At 35.4% G+C, this 22,228-nt stretch overlaps 1 protein-coding gene across 1 annotated transcript in view; it reads right to left on the reverse strand.

Moving 5' to 3' along the window:
- AGL (amylo-alpha-1, 6-glucosidase, 4-alpha-glucanotransferase) overlaps nt 1-22,228 on the reverse strand; it is an 87,354-nt gene that overhangs the window by 24,803 nt on the left and 40,323 nt on the right. Inside the window, exons 6-26 of the mRNA XM_004699235.2 lie at nt 21,820-22,001; nt 21,546-21,657; nt 19,154-19,277; nt 18,715-18,817; nt 18,528-18,625; nt 17,885-18,024; nt 16,348-16,535; nt 14,369-14,492; nt 13,651-13,814; nt 13,303-13,404; nt 13,029-13,184; nt 12,790-12,940; nt 10,609-10,733; nt 10,413-10,525; nt 10,167-10,301; nt 7,213-7,343; nt 5,025-5,161; nt 4,631-4,764; nt 3,836-4,011; nt 1,989-2,091; nt 811-1,036 (exon numbers count right to left, since the gene is read on the reverse strand). Of these exons, the coding sequence (XP_004699292.1) occupies nt 811-1,036; nt 1,989-2,091; nt 3,836-4,011; nt 4,631-4,764; nt 5,025-5,161; nt 7,213-7,343; nt 10,167-10,301; nt 10,413-10,525; nt 10,609-10,733; nt 12,790-12,940; nt 13,029-13,184; nt 13,303-13,404; nt 13,651-13,814; nt 14,369-14,492; nt 16,348-16,535; nt 17,885-18,024; nt 18,528-18,625; nt 18,715-18,817; nt 19,154-19,277; nt 21,546-21,657; nt 21,820-22,001 (2,924 nt within the window). The remainder of the gene's footprint in view (nt 1-810; nt 1,037-1,988; nt 2,092-3,835; nt 4,012-4,630; nt 4,765-5,024; nt 5,162-7,212; nt 7,344-10,166; nt 10,302-10,412; nt 10,526-10,608; nt 10,734-12,789; nt 12,941-13,028; nt 13,185-13,302; nt 13,405-13,650; nt 13,815-14,368; nt 14,493-16,347; nt 16,536-17,884; nt 18,025-18,527; nt 18,626-18,714; nt 18,818-19,153; nt 19,278-21,545; nt 21,658-21,819; nt 22,002-22,228) is intronic.

Consider the following 22,228-nt stretch of genomic DNA (forward strand, 5'->3'; position numbering starts at 1 on the left):
ATCAGGGGCTCACACAACTCTTATCACAATGCACATATCCATCCATGTGTCAAGCATGGGTAAATATTTCTAAAGTCAGTTTGTTTTTTGACTAGTTCATGATACAAACATCATGGGGACACAAATACATGCTAGCCCCACAAATATAAGCGGTTTAATAATCCCTACTGTTACATAAAGGCACACCTTAAGTGGAAAACCCACAAAAATACCACACTTGCTTGGCGGGGCAAAATGCTCAAAATGTTTATTCACTCTCTACTGTTCATAACTTAAACCCAGAGCTCCCCTAAGGCCTTCCACAACCTGGTCCACCCTTTCCCCAGTCTCTCACTACCTTCCAGGTGCCCTACATGTAAAACTAACTAAATTGAGCAGCATGCACTAAACTTTGACTAAGTTAACCTAAGATTTGTTTTCCTTTTCACCTTTAATGTCTCCCCACTCTGTCCTCCATCTTTGCTGAAAACCTACTGTGCAGTAGCTGGTCCGTTCTCAAGACTCACCTTAAGTGAAATTTTAGTTACTCTCTGAAGTACTGCCCGAGACTCAGCCACGAGGGGCTCTCCTTTTATGGGTCTACCTATGATTTTCTCGACATCTTTTTGCAGTGAACATATTTCTGTATATTACCATCTCTTTTACCTAGGCAAGAGGCAAGTCTCATCTCTGTGATCACTCATAGCATCAAACAAAAATCCCATGGTATCAATATAAGCTCGATAAATGCTATTTCATGAATTTATATAAGAAAGAAAAAATCATTTGTCTTTTTTTCAGGGAAACATTACTTTAAGAAATGATCTTTACCAGCATGCCAGCAGGCAAAGGAGCAGAATCATCCGTGGGATACATTCTTGCAACTGGGCACTTGAGAATGTCTGTTCCATTTGGAGCTATTTTACAGTAATCTTGGATACACTGCAGCCACCACCACACAGCATCCCGGCAATTGTATCTGGCGTGAGTTCCTTCACCAAGGAGGTTAGGAATAAGACCGTGTCTCAGGGTACCAGCAAATGCTAAAATAATGTTCCTAAAACAAAAGAATTCAGTGACTCATTTGGAAGGAAAATAACTAGTTATAAAGCTGAAGACAAAAATTTGTCATTTCTGACCCAAAACCCACTGCCACTGAGAGGCATCTGATTCACAGTGAGCCCACAGGATGGAGTACAACTGCTGAATGGGGTTTCTGAGACTAAATCGCTATGGGAGGGCACAACCTCATTTTTCTCCTGTGGAGTAGCTGGTGAATTTGAACTGTTATTATTTTTATGTATTTTCTCCCCTGCCCTCATCTATATTTCAATGGAGAAAGTCATAACAATATGAGAATAGACATTGAATGAAAAGTTAGAAACCTGGTTTCTTACCCTCACCTTTTCCTCTAGCTAGCTGGATGGCTTACTTCCTGTGGCATGGTGTTTTCATCTGTGAAGATGTGGAATGGACTAGGTATTTCTGACAAGCTGCCAGGTGATGAGCACCCTGGTGTTCTCTGAATAAGCACACTCCGAACAGCACTGTCGTACAGCTTTTCTTTTCTACCTGTGATACATTAGGTCATATGATTTGGGCATAGCCCATTCTGAATGCAGAAAACCTAAAACTGGAGGATTTAAGGTCTGACAACCAATAAAGGAAAAGTAGAGATTACTATAGCTTTCTCCAGGACACAGGCACAGAAACTTCACTGCTTTAATGAGTGACGTTTGTAACATGATAAAAAGTCTAATGCTATTGAGTGGAATCATAAAGTAGAAGATAACAGGACCTACGATAGGCAGGACTAGAATTTAATAACCAAAATAGTTTCAAATTTTTGAATTACTTCTTTGAAATTCTATGATTCTATTACATGAACATTAACAACAAAAATCATCAAGGGGATTTGAATCCACCTTTTTTGACAGCAACTCTATAAAGAGGTTGGAAGAGTAAATAAGACATACATTTGCACTACAAACTCTTTGAGGATCTCCTACCTGGCCTCTAAATAGCGTCCAGTAATCAGCAGCAGACCTCGAAGAGCAATGAAAGTATCCCTTCCCCAGCAGCGGAAAATACCAGACGAAAAGTGAGGTAAGCCTACCAGAAAACACATCAATGGATAATCTTAATAATACAGATAAATCTTTGAACCTCATTACTACAAATCAGTCTGCAGCAATGTGCAGAATGCATGTTTACACAGAATGTCAATTTTGGTGGGATGTCGTTCTATACCCTGTTCAGTTTCTTTTCTTAATTTTTATAAATCCTTTTATTGGGGGATCATACAACTTTTATCACAATCCATCCATCCATCCATGCATTGTGTCAAGCACACTTGCATGTCTGTTGCCATCATCATTCTCAAAACATTTCCCTTCCACCTGAGCCTTTGGTATCAGCTCCTAATTTTTTCCCCTCCTTCCCCACCCTCTCTCCTTTATGAACCAATAACTCAAAAGAGATGAAGAGCCAGTACTAGAGAGAAAATGTGTAGCTGAGTTGATATAGATGTGGAAGACTAAACAAATATACTTTCTTTTAATAAATTATTATTTACAGATTAAAACCACAGACCAAATATTCAATACACAAATAATCTCAGTACATAATGTTGAAAGAATGCAAATAATGATCTTCAAATCTGAGTACAGTTCTGTTTTCTTCTAGACTTAAGTACACAAAATACAAAAAAACTCCCTTGGGAAGCTAGAAGAGAAAACAGAACTTCTGCTTATATTGATTTATCATCTAATTTCTTCAGTTTGTATTTTGTTTTACCTTGCATTTGATATGTAAGTATGCTAGGTATCATAACTTAGATTATTATATCAGCATGTCACTTATTGATAAATGTACATAGTTTGTGAGTACTTAACAATTGCAATATTCAATCTCAAAAGTTGAGATTACTACTATGTAATAGGTTTCTAATAATTAACATTCTTTGTATTTATTTTCGCCCCAATGGCTTCATGAACCATTTTCATAAACAACTGCATGGATTCATAGACCAGAAGAAACTCCAACAATGAAGTAAAAATCTGAAACACAATCATAGATTTAAAACCTCTAGATAGTGAATAAAAAGATAATTTTAAAAAATTGCTACTCATTATTAAGCTTTCTCCTTTATTTTTTTCATGGGATAGGCAGGTGACAAGTTATGGGTGTTAACTATCACTTTCACTGCACAATTAATTTTTCCCTGAAGGTTGGAAAGTTCTAAACTTCAGTGGCCTCCAATTAAAAATCAAACACACTTGTTTTTCATCCTAAGCTTTGTTACTTGATTCAGGTTTTAAATCACTTGCAGGAAAATATGTCAATTTAGTAAACATGCTTAACAGTATTTGACTGCAGTTAACAAGTATAATAAAAAATAACCCAACATTTGCTTTGTGTTTTGTGATTTGTACACAAAACCTATACAGGTAATGCACAGGTTCTCATAAAAAATCACAAGCTCAGGTCATTTTTTAAAAATTGAAGAAGAAATATAATACTGGAAAAAAGGCCTTAAAACAATAAAGAATCTGACAGAAAAATACAAAACGCTAAGAGTTAGAAAAAACCCAGAAATAATCTGCAGGGGGAAAAAAAAGGACTAACAGCTACGGAAACCCCACTGCCATCGAGCAACACACTACTAATTAAATACTAAGTACTGTTGTTATTATTATTATTCATGGATAGCAAGGACATTTTGCTAAGTAGCGATATAAAATCTTGGATAATAGGAGTTTTTTCTTTTGATAATCGCTTTCCCATTAAAGAAAACCTTCTTTCTCTCTTCAAGCAGTACACGCCCAGGAATTTAACCGTATGTATAAATTCTTACCTGCAGCGAGTGAAACACAACATTGCTCCTTTTCCTTCATGGCCTCATTTACTCTGTACGGCACATCAGTAAGTGACAGTGAAAGAAGTGGGAGACAAGGGAATTTTCCTACTCCACACATCTGAACCGAACCCAGCGAGAGGTGTTTCACAAAGGTTGACCCATTCTGCACAAAGCTGTAGCAAAAGTGATGGGATTTAAAATATTTTAAAAATACAATAATTTAGCAGTATTTATTTTGCTTCTTCCCTTCAAATAATCTTTCTATACAAATGTGAAACAATGATAATAATAAAGAACAAATGTTTTTTTCAGTGTGGTTAGATTTCAGAACTGCTTTCATTTCACCCAATATTTGGGGCTTTAAGCCCAAGGTCTGCTGTGAAATAAAAGGAAAGCTGGAGTTTCTGAAATTATGCACAAGTCAATTGCTGGGTCTTCACCAGCACATTTCAATTCATAATTTGATTTTGGGAAAAAGTGATTAAGTTCAATTTAATTCATAATCAATTAGCAATATATTCTTTAATTGTTGGAAAGTTAGAAAAATTATATCAATGAACTTATGTCAATGAATAAATAGAAATAAACATTTTAAAACAATTTAATTTTCCCATCAGCTTTTAGAGACAGATTTTAATATATGTTTAGTTTTGTATCTACTTACATATTTTCTCAGCTCTATGATTCTATGTCAACTGCTCATATTTTAATCTTTTAAGAGTACATATAAAGTGATTCCATGTATGGCTTCTACACAAACAAGGCTATTTACTCAAATTTTATAGGATATACCTTGACATCTGCTTCCATGCGACATCCAGAAGAGTGGTGTATGCACCAATTAATATAGCATCGAAGTAACATGGGATAAGGTAACGTGGAATCTGCTTCAGGTAGAAGAACATAGCCCGCAACCATTTGCCAACCTGTGATAAAAATAATTTACACAGTTCATTTGGTGTGTTTACTTGTTGGTATGTTTTAAGAGGTAGATCAAAACATGTAATTTTATTTGAGTAATCAACCAGATATCCATTAGAAGCAAGAAATGCTGAAAGGAGGAAAGGTACCTGGTTAGAAGACAATGTAAATATTACATAAAACATGGTAATATAGTTCTTGTTGTGCCTTAGTTTTTGTGTGCATGTGTGGTGGAAAGTGTAGATTAAAACATAGTCTTACTTACTTCAGCAATAGTTCCAGATCGTGAAATAAGCCGGTTACTAACGTAGTCTATCATCCAATCTCCAGATCTTAAGTTATCACAAAAAGGATGCCCCAAGTCATTCTTGGGTCTTATTTCTGCTAACACAGACATCATCCCTAAAAATTCAGAGAAATAGTATGCTGTATTATTATCATAGGTAATTGGTTTTCGTATCCCAGCCCCAAATCAGTGAAGGGCAATTACCCTTAGGAAGGACATTGTAGTCATCCATGAAAAGGGTGGAGAAAATGGATATGGAACTAGGCTGAACATTAAGAAAGAGAAAAGGCCAGAAAAAGTGCTCACAGAAATGTGGTCTTTTTTTTTTTGTTGACATATTTTTTTTCACATATATTTTTATTGACATATAATTTACATATCACACGATTCAATAGTTTGATCATATAAAAGAGAGTTGCTCAAGCCAAAGTGTGGTCTTTTCAATCAAGCAGAAGTTCAACAGCTAGGAGTGGACATAAAGTATATACTAGCTTAAGCCAGTAACATATACACTTTATTACACACAAATAGCGTATTTCATGTAGAAAATGAGGCTCCTTTAAGGAAAAAAATTCAAGAAGTACAAGAAAATAATAAATACTGAGTATTTATATACTTATTTCATAAGAGATATAAAAGCTACTAAAAAGCAATAACCAAATAAGAGAACACATACAGTCTTCTATCGCAGTAACTTTACAATCTACTTTGTGGAGTTTTATGAACTGTTGTTGGTTGCCACTGAATTGTTTTTAACTCATAGTAACCTGATAGCACAGACGAGAACAGCCCATCTAGTAAGGACCTTCTTGGCTGCCATCTTTATGGGCGCCGACTGCCAGGTCTTTCTCTGATGGAACTGCCAAGTGGGTTTGAAATGCCATCCTGTACTTTACTAGGTGTGGCCTAATTGCTTTCCATGTAATACTTTAAGGTAAATACTTTTGTTACTCCCATTTTACAGATGAGAAAATTGAGGCACAAAATTAGTTACACCAAGGTAATATTTGTACAGTTCCGTGTAACCAGGGAATCTGGTTCTAAATCCTGCTTCTTAGCTATAATAATAACTACACACATGTGCACACACAAACACACACAGACACACACACACACACACACACACACACACACTGACCAAAATGAGGCAATGCATTCTAAGGACAAATTAGGAGGCATAGGAAAGAAATGGAAAGGGTGTCTGGAAATTACTGAAAAAGCAATAGTTATGGACAGCTTTGTGGAAGACTAAGAAGGGAACCAGTCCTGAAAAATGGGTTAAATGGACAAAAAATAAGGGGTTGAAAAGAGGTGTGATATGTGAGAAAACATGAACCAGGGATTTAGGTGTGATAAAACAGAATTCCTACATAGAGAGCACAGAAAATATTACCAACCAGATGGATTAAACCATGTTTCCCAAAGTTTGTGATTCCTCCTGGGGGGATGGGGCATTCCAAAAGCAGGTACCTATACTTTATCCTGGATTATGGGCTATATATAGCACAAAAGTTTTTAATTGCTGGGGAGTTTTTTTTTTCTGAAAATGTGGGGGAAGGCCAAATAAATTCAGGAATCTGTGGATTAAATAAAGTTAAATATTTGGTTCCAACAATAACTCTAGATGCATATGATTTCGCTACAAACTCTCTTTATAAGATAAAACCAGTATGTCAAGAAAAAATCTTCTCAGCTAGATGGAAAAGGAAAATGGATGGATTATATTCACAACTAATCCCATTGTGGCCCAATTAAGTCTATTATTTTTCTTTTATGGTATAAATCACATGAAGAAATATTAACGTCAAAGTATATTTAAGAAGCTATATATGAATGACATCAAGGAATAATACAAAGCTAGAGCTTTGGTGGTATAGTGGTTATGCACTGAGCTGCTAATTTCAAGGTTGGGAGTTTGAAACCACCGGCCCGTCCAAGGAATGGGGCTTTCCACTCTGGTGAACAGTCTCGGAAACTCATAGGGGCAGTTTAGAGATGCAGAAACAGGGGCAACGAAAAGTTCCATGTCCAAGGTCAATCAGTCAATAGGTAGCCATAATTTGACCTCAGTAGTTGAACTCCGAGCCCATGCTTTTTTTTGAGCCTATGCTTTTACTTATAAAAAAAAAAACTTATACCCTAAAAGAAAAGCAAAAAACGTGCTTACCTTGAAGACCTGCATATTTAAGGGGTGACCACTTTGGTACGTCATAGCACCCGCCACCATCTTCTTGTTCTTCTGATTCACATCGGTACAGTAACTGATTTAGCTCAGCCAAAGTTAATTTAGAGGCAATACTAAGAATCAAAAAAGGAAAAGGCACCTGATTAAATGTTATATTACATTGAAAAAGTATCCTATGCAAATGTTAATATCTTCATTACTTTCTTTTCTCCATACATGTATTTTATTAATTCTTTGGAAAGTTTAAGATATACCCCTGTAAGGGAAAGTCTATAAAATTTTGCTTGCTGTTAATGAAAAAAAAACCAAAACTGAATTTATAACAAGGCAATACCTTAGTATGTGTTAGAGGCTCAGCATTATAGTATACATTGTAAACAACATATATCATGAAAAACTGTTGGGCCAAACATGCTAAAATTTAGTTAGCAGTGATACTCTCAAATCAAGGAAATAATCAAGGGCTTTGACATTATTTATTAGGATACATTGAAAAAAGTAAACACCCCACAATAGCAACAGGAAAAAAAGGATTTGTTCAGCTGGCCCCATACGGCCCGTGTCCTTCAAAGATCAATTGTAATGTACTAGTGGGAATTAGTATACAGCCACTAGTCCAGTGGTTCTCAACCTGTGGGTGCGACCCCTTTGGGGGTCGAACAACCCTTTCATAGGGGTCGTCTAATTCATGACAGTAGCAAAATTACAGTTATGAAGTAGAAACAAAAATAATTTTATGGTTGGGGGGATCACTGTATTAAAGGGTCACGGCATTAGGAAAGTTGAGCACTACTGCTCTAACCTATCAGAAAATTTGGATTTATATGCCAAATTAGAAAATATTTGTGATACACAACAAAGAATCAATACTCTTAATTATAAAGGTTCTTATGAAACAAAGGAATATAGAACACAATTTTAAAATGGGCTATAATACATAAAGTGATTTTCATTGAATGTAAATGGCCAATGAACATATAAATCATTTAGCTTAACTAATTAAATAAATATGAGAAGTTGTTTCAAATGATTTTATATTTACCAATTTGATCATTTGGATCAGCTTTAAGTACATAATACTCACTCCATAGGGAGGTACTATAATTATATACATTAGGAAACTTCCCCAGTCCATATTTCTTAGAGCTACCATGCCTCTGAGACAGGACTCAAATCCAGGAAAGGCTAATTCCATACTCTAAAGCACTCTTAAGCACTACTCTATAATAATGTATACTCAGAATTGGTTAAGGACATGGAGAAATGGATACTTTCACTTAGAGTATTAATTAACAGTCATTGACATAGCTTTCTTGGGAAATTTGGCAGCACATTATAAAAGGCTAAAATATATGCATTCACATAAATTCCTGGAAATTTATCCTAGTATTGGCAGTAAGCATATAGTGAGTTCTTACTCTGTGCCAGGTATTTTGTTAAGTGTTTTATAGTAATTATACTATTTATTCTTATAAAACCCAAAGAGGTAGATATGAGAGCCTCGTTTCACAGATAGGGAAACTGAGATGAAAAAGTCTAACTAACTTGTTCAGCATTAGATTGATATAGTGGTGACACTAAAGTAAACTCTGGTCTAAACTTCAAGACCCATATAAGAGGTAGTACCGTTTAGCAAGGGAATAGTTAGTAAGGGAACAATTATACATTTATGCAATTATGGCTATACAAAGACGTACACATAACTCGACTGTAGCTCCTAGCTACCCTAATAAGGGATGACTAGTGGCAGTCTACTGTCTAAAACTGGGAAACCAACTGAGTGAATTATGGCATAAGTATATCCATGACGTAGAATATTGACAATAAACAATGATACGGTGCAGGGGATAGTTTATATAAGTTTCAAACGGCTCAAGAAAAAAGAGAGGGAGAGTGGATTGGTGGTGTGCATAGAAAGAGAGAATGTATATGAGAGAGCTTCAAAAGGGTCCTGGAAATGACAGTGGAAGCCCAAAGTGCATTTGCAGGATCCACTCATGGATTAAGTCTCTGGTGACTCCCTTCTGATCATAGTTGGGGGAAGTGAATAGCCTTGTTATCAGACAAAGAGCATTGCACAGTAGACGATAGCAGACATAGGTCTAAAAATGTAGTGTCTTATCATTTGATCTCCCCTTTGACCCATTTTAAAGCTGTTTCAGTTAAAAAAAAGTGAAGGGGAAATACACACAAAAAACAAAAGTTCGTGGAAATTTTTCATTATCTTTAAAATCTATTTTTCCGTGAACTTTTTGAAGCCTATATGTGTGTATACATGCACATATATATACATACATAAAGAGAATATGAGGACATGTATGACAGCACACACGAGAAAGATAAAGTAACAGTGTAAAAGACTAAAAAATAGATGCTGCTGATGCTGCTACCTAGAACCACATTGAGTTCATATAAAACCAAACCAGATGTCATGCAGTTGATTCTGACTCATGGAGACCCTCATGTGTATTAGAGTTGGATTATATTCCACAGTTCTCGAGTGTGACCTTGACACTCCAATCAGGCCAGTGACAGCAATGTTTTTTAAAGACAACATTTCATTTATTTGCCATTAGAAATATTTCACAATATAATTACGTATGGTTGTGATTAATCACTGTGCTTTCATTATGTTGAATTTGTAACAATGAAAACACATCATACAGATAAATTTACATGATGATTCATGACAGTAGAAACATTACAATTAAGAAAAGTGGGGGGCACCACAACATGAGGAATGTTGAGAACCACTGCCATAGTGGGGTAAGCCTTTGTAAAGCAACAGCTAGTTGCTAAAGGCTATCTGAGCAGGTTTCCCTAAGTTGTAAATTAACCCTCAACACAATAAGATAAAAATGCCCAGGAAGCTTCCCTCAAACAGGCGACAGCAACGTTTTAAAGTGACAAGTCTCCGTAAAAGAAGATATACTTACAAAGCAAAAGGAATTTTTAATATAGGATCTGCGTTGTCAATAGCAAGGCTCCCAGCTTTAAAGTGACAACTAAATTGTGTCAGATGATTTCGAATAATTCCAACAGCAACTTGTGCATGTGGATCAAGGCTCACTCTGAAAATGGCAATAAAAATAGTTAACTTGTAGGAGTAGTTTATTAAAAATTTCAGGATAAGTAAACCATGTTAAATAAAAGCAAAGCCAATAGTTTGAACTCTAACATACCTGAATATAATAATACTTCCTGGAGATAGGTTTTCAAATTCTATTTCTTGAATATATTCATTGGGTCCTTTTGTAGCTACTCCAGTTTGTTTAACAATTTTACTTTCATTAAGCTTGAAAAATAAAATCATTCAATAAATAATTCTAATATTCTTAAAATGTTAAATATAGTAAATAAGGTAATAGCCCTTAATACCTGAATATGTTCTCTAATTTCCACTGTGATATCTGGCATTCCATTGATTGAATTCTCATCCTTCTTATAAGGTTTTGTACTTCTTTCAATCGTTCTAGCTTCAAGAACTACTTCTTCAATTTTGCCTAAGAATATGTAAAAAGTATAACAAATTATCATTTAAAAGCATCAGTAATTGTGAATAGCTACAGGGCTCTTAAGGAGATCTGGTTGGAATTCACCAGCTGCTCTGCGGAGCAAAGATGTGGCAGTTTACTTCTGAAAGACTTGGAAAACCCTGTATGGCAGTTCTACTCTGTCCACAGCATTCCTGTGAAACATAATTTAGTTCTCAGCAATGGGTTTAAAGGTCTTTTAAATCATTTAACTTAAAGCCCAAAATGAAGCATAAATCAACTTTTTTAAAGGCCACAAAAATTTGAAAGTAGATAATTCTGCCAATAATCCATTTTCACACAATGCTTTTTTGCTTTATGAATCACAATTACATTAACAAAGGTGTCTTTTATTCTTTTTCTTTTCTTTTCTTGAAATGTTCTTAACAAGTAATAATGGTTTCGTCATGGTAAAAATATAGCACTCTTATTACATTTGAAGAAAGGAAAGTAAATCTCACTTGAAAGCCTAACATTTAAAAAATACAAAATGGAATATTTTGGAAATAAAATGTATAAAAATAATTACAAAAAGTAACTTTAAAAATGAAAATTCTATGATTTAGGTTAAAGAAACAAAACGATAAATACAATTGAAACCCTGTATACACTTCTTCCCTGCAGACGTCATCACTATCAACAGTTTGGAGTTCATTACTCTTGTCATTTTTATTCAGGTGTGCACTTTCCTGTACAATGTAGCAGTATTATTTTCCATGTTTCCAAATTTTATGAAAGTGGATCATGTTATGTGCAGTCTTCTGCAGCCTGCTTTCGGATGGTCAACATGGCACTTTTTAGACCCATTCCCATTACTACGTGCACTGTTTCAACTACAAGTTGTATTTCACCAAATAAATACACCAAAATGTGTTCATTTTATTATGATTATTCTATTATCATGATAATAGATGTTCTATTATAAAAACATTATAGAGAATAGTGTGCATGTCTTCTGATCGAGTATAATCAGAACATAGATAGGAACACTGCTATACACACACTAAAGAATATTAACCTATAGAACATAAAGAATACTAACATAACAAAATAAAACATTCAGTAAAAAGAAAGTTAAAATGTTGTGGACTGATAGATGTACTGGCAAATGGACATTTTAAAAGTGGCCACAAATAAAGCCCAAGATAATACTGTATACATTGACTGCAATAATATAAAGCTATATCTATTATTAAAGATAAAACAAGATTAAGCCAAAACCAAAACCAACTCGGTCAGGCAAGAGTATGGAATATCAATTTGTGAATAGTTAAAGAAATGAATGAGCATATCATCTGACAGCTAAGTAAGTGATAATTAAAAAGTTATGTTCAGCTAATTCTTAACTGATATAAAAACCTTGAATCTTTGATAAATACATAAGATCATGCTATGCTTTAGTTCATGATGCAAAACTGTAGGTAAGAAAATAAATAACACACAGCTGGAAAAAAGCCATGTAATAATAAACACATATCTCAGAGACATATTTATAATTAAGTAAGACAACTTGGGAAGCAGTGAATTCATCTATTTAGCTATAATAGTAGGGTGATATAGGGATAGGAAGGCAGGTGAGGAAGGATTATGAAGAGCTAAAATATAAGGCAAAACTATAATCCAGTTTAACTTATATTTGTGTATGTATGTATACATGTGCACATATAGATACTATATAAATGAAAACCAATACATTTATAATTTATCCTGGGTATAAAAGAAATACACATTCATGTTATACAAATTAGGAAAATTGATTAATATTTTATGAGTTATGGAGTAATATACTCCATCATAAAATGTTCACATTGAGAATATGCTTATCTAGGTTTTGTTTCATGCATTAAAAATAAGGTTACCAGAAATATCAATTTTTTCCTTTAACTACCTCCATATGTGTATTGTTACAATACATGATATATTATAATAACTAACTACAAGAATATAGTACCATTTAATGTAACCTAACGACATTAACAATTTTTAGATTTACATAACTGCAATAATAATTTTCAGATTTAATTACCAGGGATGCACATTTGTGGTACTTCCTTGCTGTAAAAGGAAGTCTTGGGATTCCTGAACGCAGTTCTGGACACAGCCACAACAGACTGATGGATACTAGGTGAGTGCCTGGTTATCGCCACTATGTCTTCATCCACCTGATCCACATACACCTGAAGAACATAAAGACAAAACAGGTGACTGTGGAAACTCTAAAGACCCTGGAACTGAACCTGAAGAAACTTAAGAGAAGTTCCTTGCCTGAATAAAACCCTTGGCTCCAAGCTCTTGGTGAAGTCTATTGATAGCACACCTGGCTGCAATAATGCCACTCTGGAAATTAACTTCACCTGTACTGGATGGCGATGCTCCAGGGTTCCACTTAGTGTAAAACCGCTCTTCAGAAACCACTGAAATCTGGACAAAGTTAAAACCCAAACACATTTCATTTTTAACTAACAATGAGAGTTTTTGATAAAAATACTCAATGTCGTTGTTAACATCATGGATTGTAAAAAACAAGGAATAAACAAACCTGATGAGGCACTAATTCATCATAGCCTCTAGTGCTTCCACTAGCACAACACGCCATAGAGACAATTGTGGAACTTGGAAGAGCATCATATACTGATCTATGCTAGAAAACAACAATAATAAAGCATTACTTTCAAATGCAAAGTGATCCTACAGCGTGATGAACTGAAAGAATATATCCTACAAGGGACAATGTCTTAAAATAAATAACTAAACATTCTAAAAACGCTTGAATCACAATCATTTGTAAAATCTAAGAACTATGTGAGTAGTATTGCGCCTAAACATTAGAGAACTAAATAACAAAACGTTTAGCAACATGTTTATGAGAACCAGACTGGATGCTTACCACAATGGGACTCTCATTGTCGTGTGTAAGGTCCATAAACAGAGCATGGGCAATAGCTGGCATTAAAGGCCTCAAGCAGGGCTGGACAAAGGATCCCACAGGTTCTCCTCCATATCGATAAACTAACCTGCCCTCCTCATGACTGTTATATGCACTCATCGCCTCTGCACAGTGTGACAGAATATTTTAACAATTACCATTATTGATACCCAAGAAGCGGTGAGATTTCCTATTATAACTGATTTTAAAATAAAGGCCACGCAAACATTACTTTGAAAACTTCATTTGCTTTAAACATTTAACCAAATGTTCATCTGTTTAAATAACAAGAACAAAAAGATTTCTTTATAAGTAAGATGGCTTACAATAGGTAAAAGGCAACATATGTTTTTAGGACAGTGGCTTTACAAAACCAATGGAAAATTATCCCAGGGTAATATCAGATATCTAGTTGGGAGATGAAAAACAGAAATATATGATCCAGGGGAAAAAAAGGTTTCATTTGAGTCATCAGTTTATTACACTGATCATTAAAGTATCTCATCCCAAAGTAGAAAATTTCCTTTACTACATTAGATAATTTAGGATAGAGTATTTGAAAGAATACTAATGGTGTTAAAATAATCATTAAACATTTTAAACAAAACTACCAAATACCCTTTACTCCTTTTAAACAAACGTTATAATTTTAGAGAAAAATACATTTCGACAAGCCTACCTCTTATTAAGGAACTAATGCCCAGTCTAGTAACAAAGATATTGTCCAGGTCTTCGCTTCCTGTGAACAGTTCGGCTACTACATACAAATTGGGTTGCAATTTCCTAGCAGCATCCAACATGTACTGCAAAAAGCACAGTCACAGATGTAGCAGAAAGGGAAAAGCAAGATCAGGGAGGAAAAAAGGCAAGACTGGGCATGGATTTGATATAGGAAAATAATCATGTAGTATAATAGAAATTCGCAATGAATTTCCAAAAATTTCAATTGCGCATATGTAGGAAACATCAACAGAACAACACACACAGTCAACAAGAAAATTGATGAAGAGAATAAAACAGTTACAGGGAAGATTAGGTTTTACAAAGATAAAGGAACAACAGGAGAGGGGGAGAAGAAGAAACATGTTAGTGTCACATTAAAAAAAATATAAATCAAAACAACAGCTTTGCCAGGCTTTCCTCACTACTGTTTGTTTGTTTTTAACACCTTTACTCAGACTGTTCATTTTCAGACAGTTGACTAAGTCATTATTGATAAAGTTGCTGCTGGGGAAGCATTTAGCTGTTACACAGATGAGGTCTGATAGCTCTGGCTGAAGCCAGTGTTTCCTAGATTGTAATACACTTTAAAGCTACAATGGTACTGACTGTCCAACTGAGATGAGAAAATATTGACAATAAAAAATCAGCTCAGTTCAAAGGACGAGTATAATACCTAAATTCTATCAGCTAGCAAGTAAAATCATTGATAATTAAAAAAAATTAAGCTAGTTTGGAATTCTGTGTTACCATAATGTCACAATTATCTTATTAGTTATCTTTTTGTTGTTGTTAAAACAAAGAAAAGACCCAATGCTATCAAGTTAATTCCACTCATAAAGGCATGGTAGAAACCCAAACAAGAAAACCAGACACTCCTTGTGGGTAAACAGAGTTGACCTATGCTCTACCAGCTTAATGGATGTTCACAAAATTCCTCCAAATCAAAGAGATTTCTCACCACAGAATGTCAAACATAACTGTATACTATAAATATTGCTTCAACATTATAGAAATATATATTTTCTGATAAGCACACATTTCCAAGGAACACTACAGTTGTCAACAGGAAGCTGTTAGAAAACCTATAAACGAGATAAAAGTTGTATTTGTGTATTTACAGAGCTGTATTAGAGAGAAAATAAGGCTATAAATGTTGGCATGCTCAAAAGTGACTATTAAAAAACCCCACAAGAATATATATATATAGTCCATATTTACTTATATATTTTTAAACAATTAATGAAAAATAGAATCAATGAGGCTGGCTAAATTAGCTCCAATATCCTTTAATGCTAGATTTATATAATCACTATAATGTGTAATATGGGACTCAACTTCACAGTTCCTAACAACATATGGAAATTTATCTAGACATAGTAAGAAAAATTGACATTTTATATACCAATAGGTGAATAAACTCACTGCTATTGAGTCAATTCTGACTCATCATAACCCTGTAGGAAAATAAACTCAAACCAAACTCACTGCCATCAAGTCAAAGCTGACTCATAGCCACCCCCTGTGGGTTTCTGAGACTGCACCTGTTCACGGGAGGAGAAAGCCCAGTCTTTCTCCCGTGGAGCTGCTGGGGGTTTTGAACCACGCAGCTTGCAGCCCATCTCGAAACAACTACACCATCAGGGCTCCTTACAGGCAAATAGTTGTGATGTATTATCATCAGAGATAATACGTTATTTGCCTAAATTTAAATTAAAGCATTATCTTACTAAACATTTTATCACCCACTATTCTATACAGCTGCATGAAAAGATGCCATTAGACTTATGGAAAGATTAAACTCTATGCTCAAATCAATTAACCAAATTAAGGCTTGAAGTGCGTCCAATAAGCAAAATGAAATCCCTATTTGCACATTAAAGGAATTCTAAACCAGAGACCTGCATTTCTTTCGTAAAGCGAGTTGGTTTTCTGTACCTCAGCTACATGAAGAGGCGTTGAGTGGCAGTTGTCCAGACGCACTCCTTGGAAATACGTTGCAGCGATTTCGGTGTATTTTTTCATGTGTGCCCAAAGATAAGGACAGTCCTCTGGTTTATTCCCGTAGCGTAACTTAACACTGTCTCCCCAGCAAATAAGTTCTCTTCTTAGATACACATTTGAATCTGTCGAGAGAAACTTGCTTTCAAATGGTTCAAGAAATAAGATGGAAAACAATTTTTTCAAGAAAACACTATCATTTAAAAATGAGATGGATTATTTCTATCACAATCTACATATTGTAAAAATTATATCTATAACAAGGTATGGGGACAAAGTTTAAACAATGAACATTAGCTTATGCTTCATATCTATTTTCTCCAAATTTATGCTAATAGATTCTCTTAAAGTTTGTGTTCAATTTCAAAAGTATAAGTTGCTTTTAAAAGAAAAATAGTCATGGAATTATTACAGGTCCGTTAAGAAGTACGGTTCTCAACATCAATGGGTACATGAAGGATGAAAATATTCCAAAGTTGATTGTGGTGACGATAGCTCAAGAAGACTATTTAACAAAACAAAACTACAGTTCTACCCCAAACATTACAACTTGATCTCTGCCTCTCTATTTTTCACCACCGGGTGTTGAATCCCTGGCACAGAGCACGGCAGCTTTCGCATTGAGCGTGACTAGAAAGGAGATACTCAAGCTTAGCTGCAGTTGAGTCCATGTCAACTCATGGTGACCCTATAAGAAGAGGAAGTACTGCCCCTGTGGGTTTTTGTACACAGAAGTAGAAAGCCTTGTCTTTCTCCCAAGGAGAGGCTGATGGTTTCGAACCACGAACTTTGAGGATCACAGCCCAAGGAATAACCACTACACTACCAACATATTTAAAGCCAGTTACATCAAAAAGAGAAGAGAAAAGGGCATATTGCCCACCACTAAAGTAGACTCCTACTTCGCAAAAGTTGAATAATAAACATATTGGTGACATCTCTGCTAAATGCTTCTTGACAACTAAATAATTGCAGAAAATCAAACACTGAAGGTAAGGAAGGGGAAACCTGAAAGCAATTTGTTTCTCATGTAGCTGCCATTTAAATACCTCCCACTGTTTTGGTCAATGGATAAAAATGCCATGTTTCTTAAGGAAAAAAAATGTTAGTCTAGTCATTTTAAAACTCTTAAATTTCCAATAGAATATTTTTTTTTGCAATATAAAATCTTATGCAGAAGCGCCATACACACAATTGATACAGAAAAGTTATCTGTTTAAAGGAAAGACAGGGACAGGAGAGAGATGAGTCTTGCTTGCCCTTATTGTCAATTCTTTCTCTTTTATCTCAGACCATGTGCCTGCTCCAGTCTCTCAGAAGAAACAGTATGGGAAACTGTGTGTGTGTGTGTGTGTGTGTGTGTGTGTGTGTGTGTGTGTAGAGAGAGAATCAATAAAACAGCTTCTATGAGTACTGTGAGCTTTCCATGAACCCTTTACTTCCCATATACATAGAAGTTACAAAGATGACATACCTGGTTCAGCAAAATTTCGAAGAGGATCATCTCCCATGACCCATCCGTTATATGCCATCAGAAAACAAGCTCTGTCTGGGAGATGACTCATAGACTCTTCTGCAGCCAGGGTCATGTCTTCAAACGGAGAAGTAAAGTATCTACAGCGGTACAGTAGATATTAGATCTGTGTAGAGAAATTCCTTGGGGAGCTTTTGAATGTGCAATATTAAAATTATAATATATCCAGCTAACTTTTTTTTAACATTTTAAATTAAAAAACAAAAAACCTAACTACTAGGAAAATCACTGAGGAACTGATGTTATCAGCTACTCTCTAGTTGTCCTTTCTATGCCCCACATAGCTTTTACAGTTAGGCACTAAATGCTTGCTCAATTTGATTAAGATTGAATTTATTAGTAGTATGCAAGAAATATTCATGTGAATAATAATTATAAACTGGTTCACACTAATGATAATGTCTCTTGTTAAAGATGTACCTCACAAAATTATTCAATATTAATCCTAGTTCATAAATAAAAATGTTCATTTCAATTTAAGAAATATACTGAAGTCGCACATTAAAAGAAATATGTAGGTAATCCTGCAATGTTAAACACAGTTTTCAACCATCAATGGGGAGAAAAAACAAAAATAGAATACCTGGTAACTAAAGGATATTTTCTAGTGACAGGTCCTAGTTTAGGACCATGGCCAGCCAGTCGTTCATAAAACACATTTTCCAATAGGCAGTTAACAGCCTAGAAAACATTAAACTATGTTACTTTACCACAGGACAAGCACCAACATTGAGACTCAAAGAAAAGCAGCCGTTTAAAGCAAGTAAAACCTGCTCCTGATGGTAGTTCATGAGTTGAAGCTTCTCTGCATTTAATTCCTCAATTCGCTTACTCAACCAATTACAGCATTCATCAATTGCAGCTGGCCCTTTGCTAGCGTGGAAAGCACAAAACAGACTCGTTACTTAATGGTTTTACAAATTCTACATTTAAAAATATTCTAATGTGGGTCATAGCAACTAATCATTCATCAGAATTTTAGTGATGGCTTAAGAACTTTTCCATTATTAAAATTTTCACATGCTTAAATAGAAAATGGTCTAGCACACACACACACACATACATACACAAAGGTCATATGTAGTAGCATTATGACTAATTACTTTAGTTCATTTTCTATGAAGAATTTTAATAAATAGTATGAAAATTATGTTATAAAAGTCATAAGTAGAATTAATATTTATTTCATAGGAAGAATATGAAACATACTCATGTGGTATGAAAGTCGCTAGTGCAATGTTCATATCTACAGTACAGCCAAGTCGTCGGTATTCAGGATCTTGGATTATCTTTAGATGTTCCATTGGATCAGACTTTGTTATTTTCCTATTGTCTGAAAGAAGGAAAAGATGATACATCTTCAATGCAAATACCCACAAGGGTATTTATATGTTACTGGTTTCAAAATTTCTTGTTTACATTTTTCATAGGAAATAAAGCAAACGAAACCCCTGTGGAGTTCATTCAGACTGGGTTCCACATCGGGATGCTCACCACAAAGGCAGCAGTTTGAAACCACCTGCAGCTCAGAGGGAGGATGAAGCTTTCCACCCTTGTAGAGATGTCCAGTCTCGGACACCCATAGGGCTGTTCTACTCTCTCCTAGAGGGTTGTAGGAGGTGGAATCAATCTGACAGCAATGAGCTTTTAAAATTTTTGAGCTTGTAAGTCTTTATAGGAGCTGATAGCTTCCTCTTTCTCCTGTGGGAGCTGCTGGTGAGATTGAACTGCCAACCTTTGGTTAGCAGTCCAAAGCTTCCTGACAGTATCAGCCAGGCACACACTTATTTTAAAAACATCCTATCTATCTTTCTCGCTCCATCTGACATACATATATATGTGCAAACATATTCATAGAAAACAATATCATAGAAGAAAAATACAGATAGCAATCAATTTAGCCCCAGCTCACAGATAGCACTTATTTTTTTAAAGCATGTGGATGAACCCCTCAGGTCAGAAAGCACTCGAAATATGAGAGAGGGAGTGGTGCCTTCTCACAGCAGAATCCACAATAGTGACATGGATGGAGTAAAGCCTTCCAGGACCGCTATTTGCTGACAGGGCATGGCAAGAGGAGAAGAAGAGACAGCTGCAAAAAAATCAATTAAGAATCTGAACTTGGAACATATGAAGTATGAATCCAGGAAAATTGGAAGTTGTAGAAAAGGAAATGGAATGCATAAAAATTGAAATGCTAAGCCAGTGGTTCTCAATCTTTCTAATACCGTGACCCTTTAATACAGTTCTTCATGTTGTGGTGACCCCCCTACCACAAAATTATTTTCATTGCTACTTCATAACTGTAATTTTGCTAGTGTTAGGAATTGGGCGATCCCTGCGAAAAGGTTGTTTGACCCCCAAAGGGGTCGCAGTCCACAGGTTGAGAACCGCTGTGCTAGGCATTAGTGAGTGGAAATGGACTTTGGTCATTTTGAATCAGAAAATCATATGGTTTGCTATGCCAAGAATGACACATTCAAAAAGGATATGTCAAGATCTAGCTTGAAGTACAATGCTGTCTATAATAGGATAATATCTATCTGAATACAAGGAAATCCAATCAATACAACTATCATTCAAATGTACGCACCAACCACAAAAGCTAGTGATGCAGAAACTGAGAAATTCTACCAATGTCTTCAGTCTGAAATTGACCAAACATGCAATCAAGATGCACTGATAACTATTGGCGATTGGTATGCAAAGGTTGTACGCAAAGAGCAGGGGGCAGTAGTTGGAAAATAAGGTCTCCTTGATAGAAATAAGCCGAAGACTGGATGATAAAATTTTGCAAGACCAATGACTTCGTCACAAATACTGTTCTCAATAACATAAAAGGCGACTATACACACAGGCTTCTCCAGATAGAACACATGAGCCACCAATAAAATAAATAAATAAAAACTATTTTAAAAAATGTCCAATACAGATTTGAATGCTAATAAAACTATAACACACACACACACACACACAAAGAACACACAGACATCAACTTGACTACATCTGTGGGAAGACATAATGGAGAAGCTCAATATCAGCAGCTAAAACCATGTCAAAGGCTAACTGTGGAACAGATCATCAATCCTCATATGTAAGTTCAGGTTAAAGCTGAAGAAAATGAAAACAAGTCCATGAGAGCCAAACTATGACCTTGAGTCTGTCCCACCTGAATTTAAAACCATCTCAAGTGCAGATTCCAGGCACTGAACACTACTGGCAGAAAGCCTGATCAGCTGTGGAATGACATCAAGAGCAGCAGGCATGAAAAAGACAGCAAAGAAAGAAAAGGCCTATGTGGATGTCAGAAGAGACGCTGAGACTTCCTCTGAATCGTAGTGAGACATTGTGCTGAGACACCGAAAGTGAGATACAGTTCCTACAACAATTAATTAAGCCATGTATCATTAAGACATGGATGCCCATGCTAACTTGCCAGTGGTTTCATAATCGGAATTCTGTATCATGTAATAGTAATATGTATCATGTAATAGTAATAGAACTAATACTATTAACCAAGAAGGGAGGAGATTAGTCCCTTTAATGATAACTTATTTAAGTTCTTAAAATTAATGCGAACATGCAAGCATATACCCAGTACCTTGTATAAGAAGTCTTCTAAATTGCTCAACTGCTTTGTAAACATCGACTTGGAAGAACTCCCAGAGTTGAGTTTTTGGGAAAATATCCTCCCAAACTATTTTTCGAAGGCACTGAAAAATTTCAATATTTAAGAATAAGTATTTAAAATATGTCCTACTAAGTACTAGCTATCATATTTAAAATAAAGATTCTAAATAATATCCACACCCTAAATTTAAAGGGCTTCAGAAATTGTTATTGTTTTGGTGTGGTACTCCTCTATACATACTTACATTCATTTGTTGATCATTTTCGATCAAAGCAGGTACTCCTTTTTCTTTGTATTTCCCGTCTGCAACATCACAGGATAAATGCCAAAATGCTCTGTCTAGGACCCAGGCAGGTTTCAAGTGTGGAGAATTTGCAAGATTATATGCACATTCTGGATGCCCTTGGATCCATTTACTGTTAGCAGCTGAAAAAAATGTGAAAACATAAAATAAATCTTGTAAGCAAACCCATGGATCTTAGTTTCTTTCTACTGTTTAAAGGTGAAATGAAGTATAAAGTTCTACCATTTATCAACTGGACACCCCCTTACAGAAGGGTCACGGGGAGGAGACAAGCCAGTCAGGGTGCAGGGTAGCAACGATGAAACATACAACTTTCCTCTAGTTCCTAAATGCTTCCTCTCCCCCACTA

This window comes from Echinops telfairi, unplaced genomic scaffold (genome assembly GCF_000313985.2).
Source record: "Echinops telfairi isolate 266 unplaced genomic scaffold, ASM31398v2 ScPeMD7_443;HRSCAF=831, whole genome shotgun sequence".
NCBI classification, from domain to species: domain Eukaryota; kingdom Metazoa; phylum Chordata; class Mammalia; order Afrosoricida; family Tenrecidae; genus Echinops; species Echinops telfairi.